We start from the raw sequence: 17,796 nt of genomic DNA, 5'->3' as shown, positions 1-17,796 counted from the left end.
CCCGTGGCTTGTTGCCGCGCAGGCCCTGATCTCCACTCTCCCCAGGCTGAGTGTACTTATTCCCATGGGTGTAACACCGGGCTGTGGCTGGGGCACGGGGAACTGAGGCGGCAGTTGGTTGTGATGTTTATTGAGGCAGGACGAGAGGCGGGGACCCACAGCGCGGGGGTCAAGTCACCAGAGCACCCAGACCGGCCAAAGGCATGGGGTGGGGGTGGGGAGGCGGCTGGCCAGAAGACAGTGGAGGGGCTTGGCTGCCAAGCGGACAGGGTCCACTTGGGGTCACCTAGCCAGCCGCTGGGGCTGGGAAGGACTCGCCCCGCTGGATGGGTGCAGGCAGGGGCAGCCCAGCGCAGGCGCTCGTGTTCGGTGTTCGGCGTTCGGCGGCTGCCGTGCTCAGTCCTCGAGGCTCAGGGCCTCGGGCGGGGAGTACATGGGCTCAATGTGGGCCCAGCTGCGGGCCTGCCTGTCGGCCCAGGCAAGCAACTCAGCCGCGCGGTGCAGGAAGACCATAAGCAGTGTGTGCACGTCGCCTTCGGCCGAGTGTGCGGCGCTCGGCTCAGCCTGGAAGTAGCGACGGAAGAGGCTGCCCAGGCTGTAGCCCTTGCGACCCTGGGCCCGGGTGCCATGGCTGTGGGCACGGTCCAGGCCCCGAAGTGCAGGCAGTGTGTCCAGACAGACTGTGTCCGGGGGCAGTTGGGCGCCCAGGCGCTGCAGCTCCGTGCACAGGAGGGGGAAGTCGTAATCGAAGCCGTTGTGGGCCACCAGGCAGAGTGGGCCCTCCTGGCGACTCAGGAAGGCCTGCAGTGTCCGCACCACCGCGCCATTGAAGCCGGCCTTCCGGCACTGGGCCAGGCCCTCGTTGCTCAGACCCGTGATCTCGCTGGCCTTGGCGGTGAAGGGGCGCTCTGGGCTCATGCACAAGGTGAGCTTGTCCAGGACCCGGGGCAGCACAGGGGTGCCGGCCTCGTCCCGCTCGAGGTTCTCCAGCGACGAGCGATGCACGGCGTACAGGGCTATCTCGGCAATCTCCGGGTCCACATTCGGGAGCCCGGTGGCTTCCAGGTCCAGGAAGACAAAGGTCTCAGCCCGGGGTGTCTCAGACATGACGATGTGCTCACGGGGACAGGAGGCCTACAGCTGCCAGAGCAAAAGGCACTGGACCGGAGAGCTAAAGCGATAGGGACACCTGGCCCCGAGCCCCACCCACAACGCCCAGCCCTGGGACAACGGCCTGTTCTCAGCCCAGCTTGAGGCCTCTCGGGGGCTCATCACCTCCTTCCTGCTCGCTGCCCCCGGGAACCCTCAGCAGCAGTGACAGGCAGGCCTGAGTTTGGCACATGTCAAGAGCCCTCTGCCTGCTGCTCGCCCCGCCCTGTGTCTGGGGAGAGGAAGGCGAACCACGGCCAGGCCCTTGGTCAGGGCCCTCACCGGGGACTTGGGGAGGCAGGGCCTGGGCCTTTTCTTCACCTGGTCTTCCTCTGGTGCCCCGGCCCCTTCTCCGACAGGCATGGCCTACCTCTCCAGCCCCGGGGTCGAGGACCTGAGGGAGCCAGGCCCCAACTCTGACCCTCCCTGGCCCACAGGGGCCAGTCCCAGTGTCCCCGCTGCCGCCTCCGGGCTCGAGTTCATGGTAGCCTGTCCCTCCTTACCTGCGATGGGCGCCGGCCGGCTTCCTGGCTGCTGAGCACCTGTGTGCTGCGGGCTGCTCCCGGCGGCCTTTAATCAGCGGCCGTGGCCCGCCCCCAGCTGCCTGTTGGGCAAGGACAGGGCCGAGGCCGCAGGACCAGTGTGGCCGGCTCACCGCCCCCTCAGCACTCACAGCCACTGGGACACACACCCACAGTCGGTGTTTACAAAGCAAGGGGCTGGCTCCCGGGCCACACGGGCTTCAGACACACGCTGCTGTGGGTGCAGGAGTGTGTCGTCACTGGCACAGGAGGCAGCAGGAGCCCCACCCGGCCGGGCCTCAGTTTCCCCTATCACAAGGCATCAGGCTGCCCCTCGAGGTGAGGTGGGCTCGGGAGTGAGGGGAAGCCTCCGCAGCGCCTGCTCCTCCACCTCCAGGGCGCATCTTCCATCGGGCGGGGAAATGGTAGCTGCCATCAAGACCATCAGCTTTAACAAGCCATTAGCAGAGGCAGCCGGGAAGGAAGGAGTGGGGGGAGCCGAGCGCCCTCTTCCCGGGAGCTGGACAGACACAGGCTGATGGACGGAGGGCAGCGTGAGTCCGCGAGTGGGCAGTCAAGACAGGAGACGCCTCCCCACCAAGCTGACACACAAGAGCCTTGTGATGGCCCCAAGGGACCAGCAGGCAGCACCGTGGGGTGAGGTGAAAGGCAGGGGCTCCCTGGCCCAGTGACCCCGGCCAGGGCCCTAACAGCAGCCGTGGCTCAGAGGAAGCTGGGGGCCCTCGGCCCAAGGCTGCTAGTGCACCTGGATGATGGTGACCACACAGCTGTCTGCCTTCCCACCTCATGAAGCACGTGGGGGTGCCTCAGGCCTCCTGTTTTGAGGTCCCAGGGAATCTGGGGACATAAAAGTGGGAGGTGCTGGGAGCAAGGCTGAGTGAGCAGAACGCATGGTGGCATTAGGGTGGGCTGAGGGGGCAGTGGAAATGATGTCTGGAAGCCAAGCCCCCCAACCCCAGAAGCCTGGCCAGAGACCCAAACCAAGGTGGTGGCCCCACCAGCTGTGCCTGTTCCCATGCTCGGAGGGAGGGAGGTGGCTGTGACAGGAACTCTGCTCAGGGAGATACTGGGTCACCTGGGAAGCTGAGAGGAGCTTCCTGGACAACCAGTCAGGCAACCACCAAAAAATTCCCGCCTGGTGCCAAGTGCCCTGGAGAGGTGGAGCAGGAAGTGGCCTGTCCATGGAGCACGCCCAAGTGGGTGCCAGCAGCTGTCCCCAAGGCACCGGGGGGACGGCTGGGCCAAAGGCTGCCAGGAGCCCTCTGAGGCCAGCAGAGGACGAGGGGGGAGCGGCCTGCCAGGCCTGACTACAAATGTAGACACCTCCTGGAGTAGGGGGGGGAGAGGCGGCGAGGGGACACTGTGGGAGCCCCGAGGGTTCCAGCCAGGCCTGGCCTGGCCTGGGGACACCAGGGAAGGGAGGACCCCATGTTTCCTTGCTCAGAAAGAGTTAGGGGCGCCAGGCGCGCGACTAGGCGTCTGGAGGATGCGGGGCTGCGGCCTCTCCTCCAGCTCCGAGTATTCCCGACTACTCGGGGCCTTTCCCCAGAGCCTCGCTGAAGAGCTTGTATTTCTGTGTGAGCTCCTGCATTTTGACGGCTGCAGAGGAAAGAACGCAAGGCAGACAGCAGCGTGAGTCCAGCGGCCCAGGCAGGCTCCCCGGGCCGACAGAGCCTCGCCACTCCCCAGCTCCCCTCATCTGCAGCCAAACTCCAACTGGGACCCAGAAAGGGACGAGCCTTCGGGTGGCAAGCTGGCGCACACCAGGTATGATGCCCGTGGGAGGTGGCCCTGTGCTGCAGCCACACTGCGGGCTTGGCCACCAGCTCCGGAGCCCTGGGCTGGACCGAGACCCACCCCGCCTGCCATCCTGCCCACGCGGGCCCAGGGGAAGCAGGCTGTGGTGGGGAGCAGGTTGGCTGGACTTTGCCACGTTGTTCTCTTCTAACGAGACTAGTCACACCCGTGTGCTTCGCCTGGCTCCCATTCACGACCTCTCTCCCTCCTCTTTGGGGGGGTGTCGGATGAGGTCGTGGAAAATCGGCCTCTTCCCAGACCTTCCTTCACTCCCGCCTCTGACTCCCCCGCCCCTGCCAACCTCCCCAGCCCTGGCCCGCAGGCCTTAGAAAGGCTGCCAAGGAGCCCCCAGGGCCAAGGCCCCCACAGATTCGTGGGAGAATGAGCAAAGGCAAGGGCACTCTGGTTGGCCTTCAGAGGGAGAAGCTAGACTGTGAATTCCCATCACACAGAATCACGAAGCTGCCTGGAGTTGACCTGAGGCGGGAGGACCTCGCAGAGCACCCCAAGCCTGCAGAGAGCTAGGACCACCTTGTCCCTCCAACTCTCAGACCTACTGACGTAGCCAGAGTCTGGGGGCAAGCCAAGGCCAACAGGCAGGAGTCATGGACTGAGAGCTTAAGCCAGCACCTGCCCCTGCCTGTCAGAAAAGCACAAGTGTCCTATGGTCACAGGTGAGACGGCACCTGTTATAAATCTTAACCATGATTATTATATTCTGAAGGCAAAGTCTCTTATTAAGAGCAGTTAAACACAGTGGTAGGAAGAGTCAGTCACAGTGGCGATTAGGAGAAACGGTACAATGGAGGATCCTATTGTCGCAAGGCGGGCTCCTGAGTACCAGGGACACAGGCAAGCGTGCGCCGCAGGCAAAGGTGGGGCCAGAGGGGGGGGCTGGGGGGGCATCCAAAGACATTCCTCCAAAGAGAGGGCCCTCAAGCCATAGGACCTAAATTCCCCACAGGGAAGGGGGCAGTGTGGCGGAAACATTGGCAGGCAAATGCTTTAGCTGCTGCTGCCTGAGGCAAAGGAGAACAGCTGGGCCAAACAATGGCAAGTCCCGGAAGGAAGGCCTTTGAATAGGAGCCCTGGGGCCCCGCTGTGGTGGAAGTGCTCAGCTGCGAACCCAACCCAAAGGTCATCAGTTTGAACCCGCCAGCTGCCCTGTGGGAGAAAGACATGGCAGTCTGCGTCCCTAAAGACTGGCAGCCTTGGAGACCCTGTGGGGCACTTCCACTATGGCCTCTAGGGGTGCTGTGAGTCAGAATCGACCCCATGGCAGTGGGTGTGCTTTGGTTTTAATTAAGACTCTGAAAAGGTGCCCTGATGATGCAGTGGTTAAAGTGCTTGGCTGCTAACTGAAAGGCTGGCAGTTTGAACCCACCAGCCACCCCGTGGGAGAGAGACATGGCACTCTGCTGCTGTAAAGATGACAGCCTTAGAAACCCTATGAGGCAGTTCTATTCTGTCCCATAGGACTGATGGAAGTTGGAATCGACTCAACAGGAGCAGGTTAAGGACTAGTCCTGAGAATCCAGAAGCCATGTGAATAGTCAGAAAAGACCTAAGAACTAAGCCCTTAGCCCTGCTGACTTGGAGGCTCTGCCCAAGCGGAAGTGAAGGTAATGATCGCACTGTCAACTGCCTGGATGAGTGTTGATAAAAGACTTGAATTATGCATCCAAGAAGCTCAACAAACTCCAAGTAGGACAAACCCAAAGAGCTCCACACCAAGACAGATTAAAATCAAACTGTCAAGAGACGAAAACAGAGAGTGAGGATTCTGAAAGCAGTGAGAGGGAAGTAACTCATCACACCCGTAACATCACCAGCTGACTCCTCATCAGAAGCCATGGAGGCCGGGAGGCACTGGGGCAACACACTGAACTGGCTGGAAGAAAAATACTGTCAGTCAAGAATTCTACATCTGACCAGACTATCTTTCAAGAATAAAGGAGATACTAAGACAGATAAACAAAAGCTGAGGGAGTTCATTAGCTGGAGGCCTGCCCTACAAGAAATACCAAAGGGAGTCTTCTTCAGGTTGAAATATAAGGCCCGTAGACAATAACTCAAAGCCATGGAAAGAAAGAGGAAAAGAAGCCACATAAAGAAAGAAAGAAAGATTCCCAGTAAAAGGAACGACACGGGTAAATATGTAAGTCAGCCTTAGAGAATTTTTAGCTTATAACCCCACATTTTATTTCCTACATGATTTTAAAAAATGCTTAAAAATAACTCTGCATCTGTGTTATGGGGCACACAGCGCATACAATGTAATTTGTGACAAGAACATAAGAGGGGCAGGAAGTACACAGGAGCAGAGATGTTGTAGCCATTGAAGATAAATGGACGTTAATCCAAACTAGAGCGTTTGAAATTAAGATGTTAATTGTAATCCCTAGCAAAACCACTAAGTAAATAACCCCCCAAAATTGAGGAAAAGGATGGCACACTAAAAAATGTCTGATTAACTCAAGGAACCCGTTAGTCCAAAGGATCATGAGAACCACAGCCTCCAACAGTCTGAGACCAGAAGAACTAGATGGTGCCCAGCTACCGCCAACAACCACTCTGATCACGACCACAGAAGGTCCTGCACAGAGTAGGAGAAAAATGAAGAACAAAATTCAAAATTATAGAGAAATACTAGACTTACTGGTCTGATAGACTGGTGGAACCCCCGAGGCTATGGTCCTTAGACACCCTTCAAACCTGGAACTGAACCCACTCCCTGACATCACCTTTCAGCCAAACAACAGACAGGACTATAAAGTGAACAATAACACCAAGGAGGCATGTGTTCCTCAGAACAATCGACCAAACGAGACCCAAGGGGCAGCAGACCAAAGTTCAGGGGGCAGGAAGGGTCAGGAAAGATGGGTGAATGGAAATAGGGAACCCAGGGAGGGAGTGGGAAGAGTGCTGCCACACTGAGGGATTGCAGCTAATGTCATGGAATAAAACGTGTACAAGGTGTTGCATGGAAAACGAATTTGCTCTCTGAACTTTTACCCAAATCCCAATAAAACATTCGACGGGGGAAATAAAAGATAGGAAAGAAAGAAAAGACCAAAAGCGATGTCAGAAGAGACTCTGAAACTTGCTCTTGAATGGAGAGTGGTTAAAGCAAATGGAAGAAATGTTGAAATAAAAAAGCTGAACAGAAGATTCCAAAGGGTGGCTTGAAAAGACAAAGTGAAGTATTACAATGAAATGTGCAAAGACCTGGAGTTAGAAAACCAAAAGGGAAGCACCCGCTCAGCAATTCTCAAGCTGAAAGAACGGAAGAAAAAACTCCCATTTCAAGCTGCAGTGCTGAAGGGTTCTCTGGGCATTCTGAATGACACAGGAAGCGCCAGAAGACAGAAGGAATACAGAGTCCCTGTACCAAAAAGAACCGGTCAACATTCAACCATTTCAAGAGATAGCATACCATCAAGAACCAATGGCCAACGGTATTGAAGGAAGAAGTCAAAGCTGCACTGAAGGAATTGGTGGAAAACAAGGCTCTAAGAACTGACAGAATACCCTCTGAGATGTTTCAACAAATGGATGCCCCACTGGAGGTACTTACTCATTTATGCCAAGAAATTTTGAAGACAGCTACCTGGCCAACTAAATGAAAAAGATCCATATTTGTGCCCATTCCAAAGAAAGGTGATCCAACAGAATGCAGAAATTATAGAATATCATTAATATCACACCCAAGTAAAATTTTGCTGGTGGTAATTAAAAAAAGGTTGCAGCAGTATATTTAAAGGAACTGCCAGAAATTCAAGTTGGGTTGAGGTGAGGATGTGGAATGAGGGATATCATTGCTGATGTCAAGTGGATCTTTGCTGAAAGCAAAAAATACCACAAAGATTTTTACCTGTGCTTTATTGACTATGCAAAGACATTTGACTGTGTGGATCATAAGAAATCATGGATAACATAGCAAAGAATGGGAATTCCAGAACACTTAATTGTGCTCATGAGGAACCTGTACACAGACCAACAGGCTGTCATCCAAAAAGAACAAGGGCATACTGTATGTTTTAAATTAGGAAAGGTGTGCATCAGGGCTGTACCCTTTCACCATACTTATTTCGTTTGTATGCTGAGCAAATAATCCTAGAAGCTGGACTATATGAAGAATAAGGCATCAGGATTGGAGGAGGACTCATTAACAACCTGTGATATGCAGACAACACAACTGTGCTTGTTGAAAGTGAAAATGACTTGAAGCTCTTACTGATGGAGATCAAAGACTACAGTCTGCAGTATGGATTACACCTCAACATAAAGAAAAGAAAAATCCCCACAACTGGACCAATAAGCAGCATCACAATAAATGGAGAAAAGAGTGAAGTTGTCAAAGATTTCCTATGACTTGGTTCCACAATCAACACCCATGGAAGCAGCAGTCAATATATCAGACTACGTATTGCACTGGGCAAATCTGCTGCAAAAGACCTTTAAAGTGCTGAAGAGCAAAGATGTCTCCTTGAAGACTAAGATGTGCCTAACCCAAGCCATGGTATTTTCAATCGCCTCATATGCATGTGAGAGCTGGACAATAAGTAAGGAAGACCAAAGAAGAGCTGATGCCTTTGAGTTGTGGCCTTGGGGAAGAACGCTGAAAATACCACACACCGCCAGAGGAAGAAACAGATCTGTCCTGGAGGAAGTGCAGCTGGAATGCTCCTTGGAAGCGAGAATGGCCAGACTTTGTCTCACCTACTTTGGTCATGCTGTCAGAAGGGACCATTCCCTGGAGAAGGATGTCATGCTTGGTAAAGTGGAGGGTCGGTGAAGAAGGGGAAGACCTTCAACGAGATGGATTGACGCTGTGGCTGCACCAATGGGCTCAATCATAGCAACGATTGTGAGGACAGTGCAGGACCAGGCAGTGTTTCATTCTGTTATACACAGGATTGCCATGAGTCAGAATTGACCCGACAGCACCTAACAACATCAAGAATCTCGAAAGCAGTGACTCAAACAGACACTTGTACACCTTGTTCACACCACTACTATTCACAACCACCACAAGGTGGAAACAACATAAATGCTCACAAATAGATGAACGGAGGAAGCCAATGTGGTCCATGCAGTCAATCGAATACTCGCCAGCCATAAAGAGCAATGAAGCCCAGACACATGCTACAGCATGGATGAACACGGAATACTTCCTGCTAAGGGAAGCAAGTCAGCCAAACCCAAAAGTACAAACACTGTATGGATACTGTTTACAGGAAATATCTAGAATTGGACTGCTAACCATCAGGCTGGCAGTTCAAACCCACCAGCCACTCCTTGGAAGGAAGATTGGGGAATCTATTTCTGTAGTGATACCGCCTCAGAAATCCAAGGAGGGGTTAGAGGGGTCGCTATGAGTCAGGTTTGGTTTTCGGTGTGTATGTGTGTGTGTGTATGTGTATATACACACACATACATACACACACACACACACACACATAGGGGCTCTGGTGGCATAGTGCCTAAGGCATTTGACTGCTAACCAGAAGGCTGGTGGTTCAAACCCACCAGCCACTCCTCGGAAGGAAGGTTGGGCAATCTACTTCCATAGCAACACTGCCTCAGAAAGCCAAGGAGGGGTTGGTAGGAGTTGGGTCCGACTTGATGGCAGCGAGTTTGTTTTTTATAGAAATGAAGTCTACTCGTGGTTACTGGGGGCTGGGGAAAAGGAAATGGGGTGTCATTGCTTAAGGGATACAGAGTTTCTACTTGGGTGATAAGAAACTCTGGAAATAGAGGTTGCAGTCACACAACACTGTAAGTATCATTAAAGCCACAGAATTGTGTACTTAAAGATGGTTAAAATGGCCAATCTTATGTTAGACCTATTTTACCATGATTAGAAAAGAGAAAGAAAGTAAGGTGCTGGTCCCCAGTGCTCCCCGAGTGCCGGTCCTGCACAACGCGGGGCCCCAGCCGAGCAGGCGGCCGCAGGGGCAGGAAGGGGCGCCTCATACCTAGACTCACAGTGGAGTTATTGCTGTCCCAACAGATCTTCTCTTCCTGCTGCTTGGCCACCATGTCCACGATGTTCACAGAGGTGTTAGTGACCTCCACGACAGCTTTCAGCAGCTAGGAAGGAAGGTGGCGGGGTGAGGCAGGAGGTAGAGCCGGCCTTTAACGCTGCTGGTTAGGCCAGGAGAGGCAGTCTGCAGCTTCCTGTCAAACTCCCCTGGCCTGCCCCCTTGAACCAAGGAGAGTCATCCATCAGGGTCGCCCACCTAAATCCTGGCCCTCCTGGCCCTGTGGGATGCCACACCATCCCACACTGGCAGGCCTCAGAGGCCAATAACTTGCAGACAGTGGTCCACACTGTGTGGCCCCCTACTCTAAGTAAAGCTGTCCTAAAATAAACGGCCTTTCTGATGGTACCCAAAACGCCCCCGTAGGACCCTGAGCAGACAGGCCTGTGAATGTTTCCAAGTCCAGGTGCCTTGGCATTGAAAAGCCCAAGGAAGCCCGTGAGCAGATGCCCTAAGCAAAGCGTCCGTGAGGCTGGCACTCAGGGACCCGAGTGGGGCAATGAGACAGTGAGGAGATCTTTGCACAGCCAAGTCAGCTGCACGTCCTAGCGCCTCGTCTCATCTGGGTCACGGTCACAGGCAGGTGATGCTTTTCTAGCAGAAACAGTGAAACTGCCAGAGGGGACGACGGAAGGCAGAGGCCGAGGCTGTAGGCCTATGTGGCCACCGTGCACCGACCTCTTCAGGGGTGGGGCCTCTGCTCCGGAAATGGCCCCCGAAGGCCTGGATCACTTGGGGTGAGACAGTCTACGTCAGGCCACCTCCCTAGTCCTGGCAGCACAGGTGTCCCCCCTCGCAGTACCCGCCAGCAGTCCCAGCCCTCGGATCCCCCAAAAGGAGCCGCCCCCCGAGCTCTGGCATGGTGGCTGGGGCGGGGAGGGAAAGGGGTCTTCTTACTTGGCTGCAGGAAGTCAGAGTCTGGTACACAGCCTGGACGATGGGGCCGCACGGGTGGAGGTCAGGGCCCAGGCGGTGACAGCACTCACCCAGCTCGTCATCATAGACTTGAAGGAATGCCAGGATGAGCTGGTGGAAGTCGGAGACAACCAGGCGCAACTTCTGATCCAAGGTGTGGAAGTCGGCCCTGGCCGCAGTAGCCACTTCCTTGTGCTGGGAGAGGCACTGTGAAGGAGACCAGAAGCAGAGACTCTCTGCCTGTTCCCGCCCCCACTCCAGGGACACCCAGTCCCCTGCCTCCCGCCTACGGGCAGCATCTGACTGAAACAGCCCCAGCCAGGCTAAGAAGCAGAAGACAAGAGGCAGGAGATGGACACGTAAGACAAAGACAGCAGCTGGCGCACATCAGAGCCTTATGTTTACAGTAAGACAGCCTGGCACTTCCAGAAGCCAATCAGTTGGTCATTCTGGGCCTCGGTTTCCTCCTCATTGAAGTTAGGAAGCCAGCCCAGGGGCCGCTGGGAAAGCATGGAGCTCAGGGCCCAGCATGAGCCACCCACCCACGCAGACTTGGAGCCCACTCTCCCGGGCTGTGAGGAGCCACAGGCAGCCCAGCCTTGCTTCTCCCCTCTTGGTAACAGTGAAAGTCCCTGGCTACGGAGCACCCACCGTGTTTCAGAACCCTGCCAGCCTGTGCGGAGGCCACCTCACGTAAGCCTCACCACACCCCTGAAGCCAGGCCCTGGGGCTGCACGGCAGGTGCCTCTAGCCTCCAGGGCCAAGGGCCAAGCACCATCCAAGGAGGCAGGCCACCCACCCTCACCTCTGCCTTGAGCGCCTGGAGCTGGGCAGTGCTCTCCTGCAGTTGCTTGGCCAGCTCCGCCACCTGCCTCTCCCCTGCCTCGCAAGAGAGACCAGCCCTGTGGGAGAGAAGGTGAGCCAGTCAGCCCACCTCCCTGGCCGCCAGGGCACCCAGTCCGGGGCCAGGCCCAGGGGGAGCAGCTGTACTTGGGCGGGTCGAGCAGCGGCTGCACGTCCAGGGGCCACAGGTCCTGCTCAGGGTTCAGGAGCGCCTGCAGGTGTGGGCTGCAGAAGAGCTCTGCCAGCAGTGCCTCGTTCTGGCCCCTGGTGTCCTTGAAGTGCTGGGCCACACTGCAAGCCACAGAGCACACCGTCACGGCCACATCCGCCTCGGACACTGCCCGCTCCGGGACAAGCCCATGAGCCCCCAGGGGATGGTGTCCTGCCCGGGCTCAGTCCAGAAAGTGGTAGGACCAGGTCCCCAGAGAGCCCCTGCGGCCCCCTCCAGCTCCAGCTCTGGGATCCAGGGGAGCAGGCCACGAGACCGGTCAAGGGGCTCCCGTCAGCCGTCCTGCTGAGGCCCACCTGCCCCTTTACCTGGAACAAGCAGAGCAGCTGATGCTCAGGCTCCAAATGGCATCCAGCATCTGGTCCATGAAGCGCAGCTGCTTCTGAGCACAAGCACGGCCCTGCAGAGGGAGGCCCGGCACTGGTCACCCAAGACAGGAAGGCGGCAGCACCCAGAGCTGCCCGGGGAGCCCTGGGGCCGCAGAGGGCCACACTCCACAAGGATGCTCCAGAAAGGTCCAGAATGAAGCCCCCGAGCGCCGACCTCGCCCTGCCCCACCCTCATCACCCTTCAGCAAACCTGAAGGGCTCTGCTGCCTCCCACCTCCATGATCACCATGGCCACCCACACCATGGTGCAGTCTACATCTAGAGGACCTGAGAGGAGCCCCGTGGGACAGGAAGGACCAAGGAGATAATGGAGAGGGAACCGCTCAGAAGAGTGATCCCATAAATCCACTTGTGCACCCCTGGGCTCACCCCAACCTGTGGACGGGATCTTGGTGAGCATACCAAAGACTGACGACTAAGCCAGGGGCCAGACCAACACCTGGGTCCCAACCTGACCAATGGGCGTCACGTGTGCAGCATGGCTCAGATCAGCAAGGGCTGTGGAAAATGAACGCACGCCAGAGCCCCAGCCCACAGAAGCAGGCTCAAAAGAGGAATACGAGGGTCTGTATTGTGACTGTGTTCGTGGTGGGCACCTGAACGTGCACACGGAGGAAACTGCACGCACACACACATACATTGCAAACCCGACTGCGCTCTGCCAATGGTACCTGCGTCCATCTCCTCGTCGTGACAATGTCCTACTGTTATGCAAGACGTTAATACCCGGGGACACTCAGGGAAGGGGGTCCCGCACCTCCCTGTACATTTTATTTCTACCTTTCCAAGAAGCTGTAAACATTCTAAAGATTTTGTGTAGGTCTTTGGGACAGGGAGTGGGGTTTCTGTCCCAAGAATCTGTAAACATTCCAAAGATTTTGTGCAGGTCCTAGGGGCAGGGAGTGGGGTTTCTGGCAATGGGAGGAGGACCACTCCCCCAGAAGCTCCGGGGCAGCAGCAGTGGGAAGAGGAAAGCACGTGGGCTCAGGAGGCTGGAGCCTGGCTTTGCGGCCTGGCTCTGCCCCTCTGAAATGGGGATAAGACAAGTGCCCACTGCCCAGGGGACGATCACTGGGAGGTGAAGGACTTACCAGTGCCAGGTGCACGGGAGGTGATCGAGCAGGGATGTGCTCGGCCCCTTTGGGTTGAGACCCACCTCCACCAGCCCCATGCCCACCCCAGGGACAGTGGAGTCTACCCATGCGAATCCCACTGGTGCTTGTTCTGAAGGCTAAGAGGGGGCCAGAGGCGTCAAGAGGGGCTAGAGGAACGCCTGCCCAGGCCCAGGTGTGCCAGGAGTCTCAGAGGTGCGGGGACAGACGAGGGTCCTCTCACCATCACGAGCTCCTGGTCATCTGGTCCACACAGCATCAGCTCCTGGCCGAGCTTCACCATCTCTGTCAGAGCAGGAGGGTCCCATTACTCGGGCAACGCCCAAGGTGGAGAGGCACCATACAGACAGCACTTTGCGGCGAGTGCACGTGCACCAGCTGTTGGGCTGAGCACCGCCACCAGAGTGGAAGAGGTGGGCAGGTGGAAGACACCCACTGCCAGAGTAGCCCCTCGCTATGTGGCGTGCACCAAGTCACAGCCCCTCTGGGCATCAGCATCCTTCCCTTGAATCAGACACACCCCCACATACACAACTCGCTAACTCTGGCCTCTAGTGGAAGCCAGCCAGCTGCCCGAGGAGCCGACGGCAATGAGGGCACTGTGGGCGAAGCTGAGGGGACTGTCACTTGTATTGGTTGAGGTCCTTAAGTGCTCCCCTTTCGTCCTGCTGCTCATGTGGGAGAGGGGCTGCCCCGGATGGAATTGTGCCACCAAAAGACAGGCAGAGGTCCTAACCCCTGTAGCTGTGAATGTGACCTCGTGTGTAAACAGGGTCTTTGAAGACGTTATCAGTGAACATGAGATCATGCAGGAGGGGGGTGGGCCCTGACCCCATGCGAGCGACGCTGTTATAAAAGAGACACAGCTACAGCGAGACAGATGGGACAAGACAGCCATGTGAATAAGCCTCTACAAACCAAGACACACCCGGGACCGTCAGAGACAAGAAAGGATCTTCCCCCAGAACCTTCAAGCACGGCCCTGCCTACCTCCTAAATTCGGACTTCTGGCTTCCAGCACTGTGAGAATCCATTTCTGTTCTGACGGGCCACCCACTTTGGGGTACCAATTACGAAAGCAACCCAGGGCCCTCCCCATGCCTCAGGGTGGCCCCAGTCAGCAGCTATGGGGATGTGCACCGCCCAGCTCCCGTCCCAGAGTACAGACCTACCTTGGATCTTCACTTCGGCCTGGGCACCCTTCAGAGAGGCGAACTTGTCCTGGAAGGAGGGACAGACCCTGTGGGAGACAACAGCACAAGTCAGGAAGGGCCATGCTAGTGCCGAGTGTCCACCCACCATCCTCTCTGGGGCTCCCCAATTCTGCCTGCCTTTCTCTGAAGGAGCTGATGGGGAGCCTTCCTTTAAGTCCCAGCGTGGCTGTGTTCCGAGCCTGGCAGAAGCCCTTCCCGTGCTGGCCCCCCCAGCCTGGCCAGGCCACCAGAGGCAGTGGCTCTTCACTTGTTTCCCACACTCCCCACCCTGCCAAGCTCAAGGCGCTGCCACTCTGCGAAGCCCGAAGCCCTGGCAGCCACGCCTTCTCCAGGGCTCGCATCCCAGAACTGCCTTGCCATTCAGCAGCCCAGGTCAGGGGCTGCTGAGTACACCGCCTCTCGCCCCACATCATTCTGCCTTCAGTGTGGACACTTAGCTCTTTCAATTGAGGAAGGGTTTTCCACTTTAAAAAAGTCTAATTTCACAGGAGAAGGTACTTAAGCCAGGTCTCCACCTGAACCAGGCAGGGCCCATCGAGCTGGCCACTTCTTTTTGTAAATAAAGTTTAATCAGCTCCCAGCATGACCCACTTGTTACGTGTGGTCTACGGCTGCTTTCCTGCTACAGCGACAGAGACCGTCTGCTCTGCAAATGAGAACCTGACAGTACAGGCCATGCCAAGCCCTGCTTGCCGCCCTCAGGGGCTCTGACCTCCAGGGAGCAGAAGCACGCGAGACGCCCTGTGACTGATCCGTTCAGCTCCCTCAAGCCTTCCCTGGGCCAGTGCCTCCAAAGCCGGCACCCAAGACCCAGGCCACTGAGTCCCCATCATGTTGAGGCCCTCGGAGCTAGTTCCCGGAACCTGAGGACTCAGCCCTGACGACGTACTAAGATGCTCGCCAGGCAGGAAGCTGAGAAGGCAGCCCCCACCCTGCAGTCTGGCGAGGCCGGCCCAGGCCACATTCCCACTGACCAGGGAGCAGCGCTCCAACATAGTCAAAGCAAACCCAGCAAACCTAGGGGACCTGAGTCAGCAGGGAGCAATAGCTGGTGCTTGAGGCCTTGAAAGAAAGCCGGGCTCAGAGGCCAAGGAGGCCCGGGAGACCTTGCAGGCAGCCCCAGTCCAGCGGATCAACTTCCGTGGCCCCTGGAAGCAGCAGGCAGGAATTGGGGGGAAGCTGCGATCTGCCCGTCCTCCTTCAGGGCCCTTCAAAGTCTCACCGGGCCAGCTTAGCGCTCTCCAGAGCAAGTGTACCCCCTGCCCCCAGGCTTCTTCGTGAAGGTCTGTTTCCTGTCCTTAGAGAAGCGTGTGGGCAATGGGGCTTCGGCCTTCCCTCTGTTTATCCCTCTCTGGCCGGCAGAGCAGCCTGGCTCCTGGCATTCCCAGCTTCCACCTGGCTCGGACCAATCCATGTCCCCTCCCACAGAGCCACTCCAGAAGGCCCCCCGCACCCACCCAGGCCAGCCCCACTACTGTCTCCCTTCCCAGATTCCTGGGATGGGCTCTGCTCCCTCCCAGGCAGGCAGCGACTGGCACACGAGCTGTCAGTCACCCTGCAGCAAACCCCTGCAATCTTGCCCCAGGGCTATTACAACAGCTTCCCTGGGGCTCTTGCTGCCTCATGTCTCTGCTGTAAACCCACCCCCCATCGAGCCCGAGAACCTGGCAAAAATGCCATTTCTGAGGGTCACTGCCCCACGGACAACCCTGTTGCTCACCCTGCCCAGGGCATAAAGGTCAAAGGCCATCACGTGGCTGGCGAGGCCCCTTGTGAGCGGGCCCTGAGCTGCCTGGCATTGCCTGCAGGTCAGGGCTATCCCCACCCGTGCGTCGGCTCCTCACTCCCATCCCAAGGAGCTTGGTGCCATCACTCTCCCTCATACCCAGGGACATGCCACTCACTCGCCAGAGGCCCAGGGCAAATGCCACCTCCTCTTACTGAATGCCCTCAGCACTCAGCTCAGATTCCATTGATACCCACAGCCGACCCTTCCTAGCCCGCCAAAGCCCCAGCTCCCCAAGGACCCCTGTGCACAGTGGCGGCCTCAGGGCCAGCACACAGGTGTGTGTGCATCAGGGAGTAGGCCCCAACTACATTCAGCACCTGCTAGGGCCTGAGACTGCCCAGAGCCAGTGTGCCAGGGCCCTGATAGAGATGCGCTTTCAAAGGGGTAGGGGCCACAGGGACAGGAGCAGTTGTAGAAAGAGATGAGACATGAGAGCTGCACAGGTACGTGTAACATGCAGAGACTGGAAGGGTGTTCCCAGGAGGGGAACGGTGTTAGCGAGAGCCAAAGGTCGAGTACCGCTGTGTGGCTGCCTAGGGAGGCGGCTGGAAGGCAGCAGGAGAGGAGATTAGAGAGGCAAAGACTGAAGAGATCAAAATGCTGCCTCCTTTCCTTGGGCTGGCCCAGGGCCAAGCCCACTGACCTCTACCTCAAAGCTGCTGCCTGGCCCCTTTCTCAGTAGCCTCCCCATACCAACCGAGCACCACCATCCCAGAGACTTCTGGGGGTGACCCAAAATACATTCCAAGCTTCCTGACCCGGCGCAGACAATCAGCTCGGAGACCAGGGCTGAGTGCAAGAAGACAGTGGGCGTGGCACTCCCAAGAAACAGTCCTCGGGATTTCCTGGGCCTTTTGTGGGGGCATCTGGCCTTTTGGGGGGCTTTGTTTCCAGCCCAAATGCTCGGGAAAGGTACCCCGAAGGACTCGCTGACAGGGTTGGGGCCCAGAGCCAGCCCACAGGCTGGGCCAGAAGGAGCTGGCAAGAGCTAGTTGCTGCCCCAGCGAACCTAGACTAAGGCAGGGTACCCTGGGCCTGGCCCTGCTGGTCACAACTCCACTACGAAACTGGAGACAGCCCACTCCCAGCCTGAAAGTGCAGGGACTGAAGCGGCCCCATCTCAGGTCCCTGCCGACTGACCCAGGAGGCTCCGCAGCCGAGCTCAGCGCTGGCGCCAGTTGGGAGAAGGGCCGTGCGGCCAGCGCTTCTGCCTCAATGAGCTGCTCACGGCGGCCGGGGCACAGGCTCCAGAGCCCTCAGCGAGGGCACGTGGCTGCTGATGTGTGCCAGGGAGTGAATTCTGCCTCCCAGTGCCCCACGTGACAGACTAGAGCTCCCCCATAGGGTTTCCTAGGCTGCCATCTTTACAGGAGCAGATCGCCGGGTCTTCTGAGGAGGGCCTAGAGGGTTTGAACCGCTGACCTTTCAGTTAAGCAGCTGAGAGCTTAGCTACTTGCAGAAGTACCCCCCTTCTCCCCACGTGGTCAGGGTGGGGTTGAGGGGCTGCATCCATCCAGAGCAGGAGGAGGAAGAAAGAAGGATGTTACCGGACACACATCCACTCCAGGATCTCCAGACGGTACTTGGACGGGCTACACAGCAGCTGCTGGATTGTTCTCGGCTCCGTGACATACAGCCCATCCAGGAAGGGGCAGTCTAGGCTCTGAGTGAGAAAAGGAAGGCCAGCAAGGGTTAGGACGCTGGGGAGCCAGGCACTCAAGCCCCACGTGATGGTGCGTTGACACAGTCACAGTCCCGGTCAGCACTGGG

The 17,796-nt window shown here is 57.1% G+C and overlaps 2 protein-coding genes across 2 annotated transcripts in view; both read right to left on the bottom strand.

Annotated features, from left to right (window-relative positions):
• Nucleotides 1–396: 396 nt before the first annotated feature.
• On the bottom strand, nt 397–1,125 carry TREX2 (three prime repair exonuclease 2). Its single transcript, XM_007957202.1, has one exon. It carries the CDS (start codon nt 1,105–1,107, stop codon nt 397–399), a length of 711 nt encoding a protein of 236 aa, XP_007955393.1. The 5' UTR covers nt 1,108–1,125.
• A 2,094-nt stretch (nt 1,126–3,219) lies between these two features.
• Nucleotides 3,220–17,796, bottom strand: part of HAUS7 (HAUS augmin like complex subunit 7) — a 21,997-nt gene continuing 7,420 nt past the window's right edge. The window contains exons 2-11 of the mRNA XM_007957201.1: nt 17,574–17,689; nt 14,196–14,263; nt 13,399–13,401; nt 13,247–13,308; nt 11,831–11,922; nt 11,405–11,584; nt 11,256–11,352; nt 10,433–10,657; nt 9,470–9,584; nt 3,220–3,290 (exon numbers count right to left, since the gene is read on the bottom strand). Of these exons, the coding sequence (XP_007955392.1) occupies nt 3,220–3,290; nt 9,470–9,584; nt 10,433–10,657; nt 11,256–11,352; nt 11,405–11,584; nt 11,831–11,922; nt 13,247–13,308; nt 13,399–13,401; nt 14,196–14,263; nt 17,574–17,689 (1,029 nt within the window). The remainder of the gene's footprint in view (nt 3,291–9,469; nt 9,585–10,432; nt 10,658–11,255; nt 11,353–11,404; nt 11,585–11,830; nt 11,923–13,246; nt 13,309–13,398; nt 13,402–14,195; nt 14,264–17,573; nt 17,690–17,796) is intronic.

The sequence above is a fragment of the Orycteropus afer genome, unplaced genomic scaffold (assembly GCF_000298275.1).
Source record: "Orycteropus afer afer isolate SDZICR_OR568_19922 unplaced genomic scaffold, OryAfe1.0 scaffold00713, whole genome shotgun sequence".
Taxonomy (NCBI): Eukaryota; Metazoa; Chordata; class Mammalia; order Tubulidentata; family Orycteropodidae; genus Orycteropus; species Orycteropus afer.
This window is presented reverse-complemented; position numbering and strand designations above follow the sequence as displayed.